Source organism: Penaeus monodon, chromosome 11 (assembly GCF_015228065.2).
Source record: "Penaeus monodon isolate SGIC_2016 chromosome 11, NSTDA_Pmon_1, whole genome shotgun sequence".
NCBI classification, from domain to species: Eukaryota; Metazoa; Arthropoda; class Malacostraca; order Decapoda; family Penaeidae; genus Penaeus; species Penaeus monodon.
The window spans coordinates 3,018,321-3,028,320 of NC_051396.1; the positions used below are offsets into that span (position 1 = coordinate 3,018,321).

Consider the following 10,000-nt stretch of genomic DNA (forward strand, 5'->3'; position numbering starts at 1 on the left):
GCTTTATAGGATTCCATGCTGTTTTGCTAGGCATCATAGTCCAGAAAGTTTTAAAGAAGTATGTGTTATGATGACAATGATGATTGTTGTTGTTGTTTCGTCTCTGTTTTTTGTTTTTAAAGTTTGTGATTGAAGTGTGTTTTCCAATAAGCTTGCTGTGTTAATAGTGTAATTTTCTGGTTAAAAAAAAAGGTATTGCATATGCACTGAATAATAAAAGATACTGCTTATGGTATATTGTAATTGCTTTCCAAAAACTGCAGTGTAAAATAAACAAGTACTGAAGGACAAAAAGTATAAATTTTAATGTTCTTCAGATTCTTCATACAAACATTGCAGTGTTAAGTGAAATTTGCAAAAAGTGGTATTTTAGGATTGTGGGCATTTAGTCTCTGGAATTGTATTCTGGGATACTTCTATTTCTATTGGCAGACTGCAGCTTTATGTGAAATATTTCATACACTGGTGCTTTACTAAATGCGACATATTATCAGAATCACCAGTAATTCTATCGTGCAACTGTCTTTTGTGTGTTATATTTAACAACAGATTTACCAGCAGCTTGTGAGATCATTTATTGGCTGAATATTTGCCAGTTGAGCCACTTATCAGGTTTATCATATACGTATTTGGATTCGTGTGTTCAGCCTCAGTTTTCCAAAGGGGAAATGTCCAATGCTGACAGCTAAGTGTTGGTCAGGAGTCATGTCATAATAGTCACTAGCATTTCACCTTTTTTGAATACAAACTTTCTGCTACTACTACTATAAGTGCAGCTAGTCTGATTAGTAATACTGTACTGTACTTAAGCAGTAGATGTTTTGTTACATAAGTCTTGAGTGTCTGTTCCTGAAGAAAGGAACAGCAATTTGGATCGGTAGTTGCATTGACTAATTTTAGAAATTAAAGTTTGTACAAATAGTATCAGTATTTTTTAAAATATATCTATACATCACAAGAAGCAAGTCATTCACTTGGCCTTATGACATTTCCTTGCATTGAGAATGATGGGTTAGGCAGAGAATATTCTTGTGGTCATTATATATCAAAATGCAGATTGTGTGACCTATAACAGGGATCACAATATGCATTTTCAGTGTGTTTGGCTGTAATCCCAAGGGTTTTGCTTATTTATTAAAATGTTTATCGAGTACAAGAGCGTCAGTGGTTCAGGTGTGCTTCACGTTTCATGCATAATTAAAAGGAATGTTACTACTTTCAGGCAATTAATAAATTAAATTGTAAAAGTTTTGTCACTTTTTTTTTTTAAGGAACAATGTAAAGACTGATCTTAACCTGTTGTAACAGTTTGGTTCCTGGATTTGTTTATTTTTTTGTTTTTATGTAGAGTGATATCTTGTCTGTTAAGTAAATATTAGATTAAATATACCTGGAAAAATTAATAAACCCAAAATAGTTGTTATTGTAAAATATGTTATTTTTAATAAATAAATAAATATTAATGATTCATTTTATCATAAAAATGCCTTATTTTATTACTACTCTTTGTTTTGTATCAGTATGTTTGTATATTTTAATAAAAAATCAAGTATAAAAATAGTTTTCTTTTTCATACAGAATAGTAGTCAGTGTGGGACTGTGCAAGTTGTATACAAAAAGAGAGAGAGAAAAAGAAAAGAAAGGAAATAGAAAAAATAATGATATTTTAAAGCAAGAAACCAAATATCTTAATAAAATGTTTTCACAGCATATACCCTTTTTACTTTCTTCAAATTTTATTTATAATACATTTCATAATTTCCAATTAAGAAATGTAATATGTTGGTTAAGAATACATCCAAAGTGTAATGCATTTTGATATTTATTAATATGTCTAAAAGCTTACTACATAATCGCTCTAATAAATGTTCTCCTTCTTAATCAACCAAATAATGAGACATGCAAGTTCTTTACCCTGAGGATTAAAACGCAATCAACCAAAGTAATCTACGAACATCAACTAAAACGAATGGCAATTGAAAAGGACTCTCAGATTCAATTCATAGTAATTATCTTTACAGACAAAATACTTTAAAGCATTCACAAAGAGTACAAAAAAATGTTATCACATGAAATCCGGGAAGTCACAGGTACATAATAAAAGTGAATCAATTACAAATTTCTATTAATACAACTTGTAACCAGGAGAGAACTTCAACAGCAGCTGAGACACAAAACCTTTTCTTCTTCTTGATATCTGCAACAATGAAAAAAATAAACATGTTACTGTGGTACCTAAAAGAGTGTTTTGAAAGTGAAAATGGTTATACAACTGCAACATAATTTTTAGCTTCACCCAACCTCATGTTCGGACCATCTTTTAAAACCGCAATACGTCAGAACTTTCAACTTATAATCAGCAAACATTAATAAATATTGCAGAGGATGAATCTTTCGTAATGACTGTGGGATCAAGAGAAATGACTAATTACAGAAGAAAAACCTGGGGAATACAAGTCCTGATACTTTTCTTGTAGTTGTAGTTTGAAACAAACAAACTGCAGTACTGGTTTTATCTATCACTTCCACTGTTTTGAAGTGTTCTTGACACTTAAATATACAATATCTTTATCTATCTCTATCCATCTCTCTGTACTTAGACAGAAAGGTTTCAAGATTCACCTTGGTCATCAAAAGTATATTCAGATTTGAAGTATATTCAGACAAGGTAAGTAAAGCACTACCGTCCAATGGGTTTGAACCCTATGTTGACATTCAACATCTAATCCTGCCATAATGAAACAAGGCAAAATGCAAAGTGGCAAGGACATGTGCAGTGTGTAGTCAGCCAGCTCTAAGTTACATGTCCATAACAGATATCTGTTTGTTTGAGTTAAAGCCTTGTTTGAGCTAATGTTACTAGAAAATTAAATGCTCATTGAGTGAGGTAAACACATGTTCTCTTCTCCTCTCGGTTATAGCTTGAGCAAACAACTACAAGCACACCCTGATGCTTGGTCTGTTCATTGCCTATTAACTGTGGTTAATATGGCTTTCTCTTTCTGAAAATTACCAATTTAAAAGTTTTTATTAAAAAAAACTCAAAGAAATTATTCACATTTTCACTGTTCCAAAGTCCTCCACACTAACAAACTAGTAGTAGCTTTGTACCTAAAGTAAATACCTTCACACATTCATAGTCATGCTGTGCAAATAATAATAATAATAATGATAATAAGAGGGAAAGAAAGAAAGAATGAATGAAAACAGAGAGGAGAAAAGTTTTGATCATATTCATGAAGAACATTATCTATCTATCTATCTCTCTCTCTCTCATACATACACACTTTTAATGGAAAAACAAATGAAATTAATTGTAGCTTATTTTCCCAAAGAGGAGATTTCATGTGAAATTTTCATTCTACGATATTTTTAGGAAATAGCATCCTACAGTAGGTAAAACAAAAAAACTTTTCTGAATTATCAACCCCCAACCCTATTTGAAGAAAATGACTGAGCAATACCTAAGGTCTACTGGACTAATAAGTGACAAAACGCACAATTTATTATGGCACTTATTAGGCAGAAATCATGCATCTAAGGACCTTATTCTTCAGTGCACAACAAGCACAAACTAAATGCACCAACTGCAAAAAACATCCTGAATATCTCTTGGTGTACCACATGTTCTACAAGGCAATAATATATTACCATTTTAAAAGTCTCCAATATCTACACATGCAAACAAATCTTCATGTTTTTACAATTAATGTTCACTCTCATGATAAATATCTCTCTCTAGGCTTATAGCACTAGCAAAATGATATTAAATTACATCACTATTAATGACAATGCATTATAGTCAATAAATACTTACATAGTTAATGAACATTTTGGACAGAATATTCCTTGGCAGAAATGACAAGACTTAATACATGAATCACACAGTTGGCTTTCACAGTAACTGCACGACGGTATAACAGACTGCCTTAAACTTGGACTGTGACCACATGAGCTTCTGTTCTTTGGTTGCATCTCCATATTCTGTGGGTGTAATAATCAAGAGACAAAATCATTAGTAAATGTCATTAAAATATATGGGAAACAGATGGTTTCTTCCTACCTCTTGTGTTACTTGATTTCTTTCTTTTAGAAATTTAATTTCTCATTAACTGTTACACACATACAGAAAGCAATGCTTTTTCAAAATTACAAATAAGAGGCCTAAAAACTGACATCAAACGCTGGACTGACTAATCAGTCCTGCATTTGTTTGGCAAATGTTCTTAATACAGTTGGATTTTGAATGAAAAAAAAATCTTAATTTCACTCTACATACACATCAGTCTATTTTGTAACTTTGTGCTTTACAAGTCAAATTTGTTATAGGCAAATTTACTATGGGAAAGCGGGCCTACAATAACCCTAAATATTCATATAATGTACACCTGTGCACCAATGAATACTATAGATACTCCTTAATTTACCAATTCCATAAATGTCATATATGAGCTATATAGTTCAGACAGTAACTGCAACGTGTGGGTGTAAATTTTAACATGCTTGTGCAGAAAATCGGTTGGAAGCACAAGCTCGCTGCCTGATTCCACCCTTGCCATGCAGTTGGGGGCCACAGTAGGATACCACAGCCTTAACCACTTGATACTGAGACTGTAAGTGTACAAAAACTGAAGACCCAAACTAAGAGAGAGACATGCACTCTCCATTTCGGTTTTGTTTAATCAATTTTAATCCTCTTAACTAATGATGATGATGATAAAAACTTAGGATTCTGTTAATCTTATACTTTCCTTACATAAATATATTACTAATAAGTATGTAACTTCTCAAATTCTACAACTTCAAAATCAGTAAACCCAAAACAAATCTTTGGTACCCTTTTCAAAAGACAAGTTTCCCTATAGACAAACTCCCTGTTGTTCCTATTTTAAGCCAAAAAGAGTACTCTTAAAGTCAGAACGTCTTGTTTCTATTTCAAACAGCAAGAAATATTGCCTCAAAAAAAGAGGAGAAGAAGAAATAATGACTTCAAAAAAGAAAAGAAAAGAATAATAATAATAAGAAGAAAAAGATAGAGGAAACAAAAAATCCCTTTGTTCCCATTTTCCACAGAAAGGAAGCGATCAGGCCACCTTGGCAAACGGCTGAGGTCTGGCGAGGGTTCCTTGAGCAGTGAGGCACATCTGGTGGAGAGTGTTGGCAGCTTTGGCCTTCTGCACTTCAATGCCCGTCTCCATTCGCTCCACAGTGGGGGGTGTCATCACGTCTTAGCACCGCGGTACAAACAGACGCAGGGCCGAGCGTAAAAAAAGGGAAGGGAAAGTGAGGGGGAAATTGAATATAGGACTAACATGGGTTTGGGGCAAAGAAGGGAAGCGTGGGACCACAAGGGAGGGAACGGACAGAGGTCGGGCAAAGGGTGTTCCCCAACCGGGGGGAAGGACATGCAGCGAACCAGGAAGAAGAGGACCAAAACGGACAGAGCATGGGCCAGACCAACCAAAGAAAAAGAAGAGAGGAGAGAGAGAAAGAGAGAGAGTGAGAGAGAGAGAGAGAGAAGAGAGAGAGAAGATAGAGAGGGAGGGGGGGGGGGGGGGGGGGGGGGGGGGTGGGGGGGGGGGGGGGGGGGGGGGGGGGGGGGGGGGGGGGGGAAAAAAAATAAACAAAAGGGAAAGAAAAAGGGAAAAGAGAAGAGAATAGGTAAGAAAGGGAAAGGGAGGGGGAAAAAGAGAAATAAAAGAGGGAAAAAGGGGAAAAAAGAGAGAGAAAGAGAGAAAGAAGAGAAGGAAGAGAGGAGAGAGAGAGACAGAAGGAGGAGAAGGACAGAGAGGAGGAAGATGAAGAAGAAGGAGAGGAGAGAAGAAGAGACAAGAGAGAAGGAAGAGACAGAGAGAGGGAGAAGAGAGAAGAGGGGAGAGGGAGGGTGGGAGAGAAGAGAAGAATGAAGAAAGACAAGAAAGGAAGAGGAGAGAGAGAAGAAGAGAGAATAGAACAGAGAGATAGAAAGAAAAATAGATAGAGAAAAGATTATAAGAAAAAAAGAAGAAAGTAGAGAAGATAAAGAGAAGAAATAGAAGAATAGATAAATAATAGAAGAGAGAAAAGAAGAGAAGAAGAATAAGATAAAATAGAGAGAAGATAGATAGAGAGAGACAGAGAGAATAAGAAAGAGAAATAGAGAAGAGAAAAATAGAGAAAAAGATATAATAATAGAATAGAGATAAGAGAAGAATGTAATAATGATATAACATAATGATATATAAATATTATAATATAAATATAATGATAGATAAATAAGAAAAGAAAAGATAATTATAAAATAAGAGAAGAATTAGATATATATAGATATAGATATATATTAATATTAAACATAATAATACATTAGAGTTATATATAGATTATATTATAAATATATATATATAATGTATTAATATAATATATAGAAATAAAGAGAAGATAGAGAAAGAGAAAGATACATAAAATAGAGAAAAGAATAAGGAGAGAAAAATATAAGAGAAGATAATGCTATATCAAAAGATATATAATGAGAGATAGATAAAGAATATAGATAAAAATTTTATATATAATTAAAATAGGATATAAAAATATGGATGATATATAATAATAGAATAAATATAGAGATACTATATATATATAATAAATATAAATATATCATAGATATTAATAAATATATATATATATATGAACTATAATTTAATATTAATAAAATAATAATAAATTATATATATAAATATATATATAACTAATATATATATGGATAGAGGATATAACTAAAAATATAAAAAATATTATATATATAGATATTAATAGATGGAAAAAATAAAGAGATAGTAGAAATAAAAAAATAAAATAATATATATATAGAGTATAATAAAGATAGATATATATAGAAGATAAGTTTAGATAAGGATAGAGAAGATAGATGATATAGATATAATAATATAGGAGAATGGAGATAAAAAATAATAGATATATAGAAAATTATAGATATATATATAAGAGATAGAAGAATTTTAAGAAGGGAAATAGTAAATAGATAAGAAGATAATATATTTTAAGAGAAAATATAGAAGAAGATAATAAGTAAATATAGATGGGATATATATAGAGATAGAAGATGGGATATTAGAGGATATATAAGAAAAATAAGAGAGATATAGATAGAGTATTATATAAAAGAGGATGATAGATTAGAAGGATAGAGATATTAGATATAAGAAGATTAATAGATGGGGGAATATATAATAGATTATAGATATATAATATATAGATAGAAAAATAATAAATAATAGGAGATAGTTTAGATATATAAAAAGAATAATATATATAGTATATAGTATAATAGAGATAAATATATATAATATATAATATGGAGATAGAATATAATAAATGAGAAATATATATATTTTGATAAGAGATAGATAAAAGATATATTATATATATAAAATTTATAAGAGTATAATAGAGATAGTAGATAAAAGAGATAAATATATAGATAGAGAGAGAATATAAGATAGAAGAAGAGAGATATATATAGATAGTTAATAAAATATGAGAAAAGATAGAAAATTATAGATTTTATAATATATGATATATATATATATATATAGAGATAGAATAAAAATATATGTATATATTAGAAGAAAATAGATAATAGATGATATAATAAGGATATAAAATAATATATATATAAAATATATATATATATTATAATATATATAAAATAATATATATAATATATTAATATATTATATAAAATTAATATAGGGATATATAATATATATATATATATAGAAATATATATATTATAGTTTTAAAAATGTATATATAAATATGTATGATATATATATATTATGTATATATATATTATGTATCATGCATATATATATATGTTATATATATATAGTATATATATATAGATGTATATATATATATATATATGTATTTTATATATATGTATATATATTATATATATATTATATATTATATTATATATATATATATAATATATATATATGGGCCACGGTGGCGAATGGTTAGGAGCGTGGGGATAAAGGGACGGGTCACGACCCCAAATCTGAGCCCCTTGGCAAGGAAAACTTCCCCTCGATTGCCTGCCTACCCATGGGTGGCCAAGCCAGCTCAAGTCAGTGCCGGGTAAATAGAGATGGTGACTCGATAAAAACACCAGGCTGAAGGCAATGGCAAACCACCGCACAAAATTTGCTGAGAAAAAATCATGGAAGCCCATAATCGTCAAGGTCGCGGTGGCCGAATGGTTTGAGATCGGACTCAAGACTGTCATGACGGTAATCTGAATTCGAGGGTTTACATACATGTATGTATGTATATTATATATATGTAATTAAAATAATATATATAGATAATATAAAATATATATATTTTATATATATAGTATATTATATTATATTAGATATATATATATATATATTATATTATATTACATATATATATATTATATTATATTACATATATAAAATATTATATTATATTATATATATATAAATATACATACATACATACATTATATATGTGTATTTACATATATATAATATAACATACATACATATATACATAATATATGTGTATATTTCATATATATAATATACATAATATATATATTTATATATATATATATATTATATATATATATATATACATAATATAATATATATATATAAAATATATATATTATATAATAATATATATATATTATATATATATATATATAAAATAGTATGTATATTATATATATGTAATATACACATATATATATGTATGTATGTATGTATATTATATATATGTAATATACACACACACACACACACACAACACACACACACACACTATAAATATATTATATATATATATATATATATATATAAATATATTATATATAATATTTTATATATATATATATATATAATATAATATAATATATATATGTAAATAATATAATATATTATATATATTAATATAATATAATAATATATATATCTAATATAAAAATAGATATAATATATATATATATATATATATTATATATACATATAAATATATATATATATAATATTTTATAATATATAATAATATAATATAATAATAATATATATTTTTTATATTATATAATATATAATATAAAATAATATAATATAAAATAAAATAATATATATATATATATATTATATATATAAAATAATATAAAATATTTTAAAATATATATATATATAAAAATATATATATATATATGGGGGGAGGCCAGCATTGAGGTTGGATCCTTTACTTCAACAGAGATGTTTCTGGTATATACAACTATATGTTTTTCTTGATATATTTCACGCTGTATTTTAAACTATCAGAGTCAAGATCACTCCAATGGTAAGTCAGCTAACAAAAAATTACTAAACATGGTCCTAATAGCAATATCAGAATATTTACTGAGAACATGGACCTATCAAAAATATTTTACTTCCCCTGCTAGGCTTTTGAGACTGGACTAAATAGAAGTTGATTTTTTCCATAATACAACTGTACAATTACAAACACTGCTGATCCCTCCCCCCCCAAAAAAAAGCCATATTAAATACTGCAAAGAAGTTACTATAGAAAGTGCAGAACTTTTGTTAAATCATGAACATTTAATTTTAAATATCATCATCATTCATACAGCAAATAATGGAAACAATCTGTGGCATAATTGCAACAAAAAATACCGCTGCCATATTCAGAGAGCACAGTTCTTAAGAGGTCAGTTAGTGCCAAAGTCTCAAGAAGAATTACCTCAGGATTTTGAACTGATACATAATGAAGCACGGATCATTTGCAAATGAAATATTAACATAGTAGGAAAGGGTTGAACGCGACAAATTTTGAGAAAAGGATTCTGATCCTTTGCCTCAGACAAAAGGGGGAAACTACCTGCCCCTTTACTCTGCCTTAGATTCCCTGATGTTGGGTAAACATCTGTATGATATCAAGCATCCATTTGCCTGACCTG

The 10,000-nt window shown here is 28.9% G+C and overlaps 2 protein-coding genes across 2 annotated transcripts in view; one reads left to right on the forward strand and one right to left on the reverse strand.

The window, feature by feature from the left end:
* LOC119578674 (cytochrome b561 domain-containing protein 2-like) overlaps positions 1 to 1,710 on the forward strand; it is a 5,722-nt gene extending 4,012 nt beyond the window's left edge. Inside the window, exon 2 of the mRNA XM_037926244.1 lies at positions 1 to 1,710. This exon is cut by the window's left edge and continues 415 nt beyond it. Coding sequence (XP_037782172.1) covers positions 1 to 71 — 71 coding nt within the window. The 3' untranslated portion in view covers positions 72 to 1,710.
* A 94-nt stretch (positions 1,711 to 1,804) lies between these two features.
* LOC119578414 (apoptosis regulatory protein Siva-like) overlaps positions 1,805 to 10,000 on the reverse strand; it is an 11,152-nt gene continuing 2,956 nt past the window's right edge. The window contains exons 3-6 of the mRNA XM_037926000.1: positions 9,717 to 9,797; positions 5,094 to 5,227; positions 3,818 to 3,984; positions 1,805 to 2,197 (exon numbers count right to left, since the gene is read on the reverse strand). Coding sequence (XP_037781928.1) covers positions 2,155 to 2,197; positions 3,818 to 3,984; positions 5,094 to 5,227; positions 9,717 to 9,797 — 425 coding nt within the window. The 3' untranslated portion in view covers positions 1,805 to 2,154. The remainder of the gene's footprint in view (positions 2,198 to 3,817; positions 3,985 to 5,093; positions 5,228 to 9,716; positions 9,798 to 10,000) is intronic.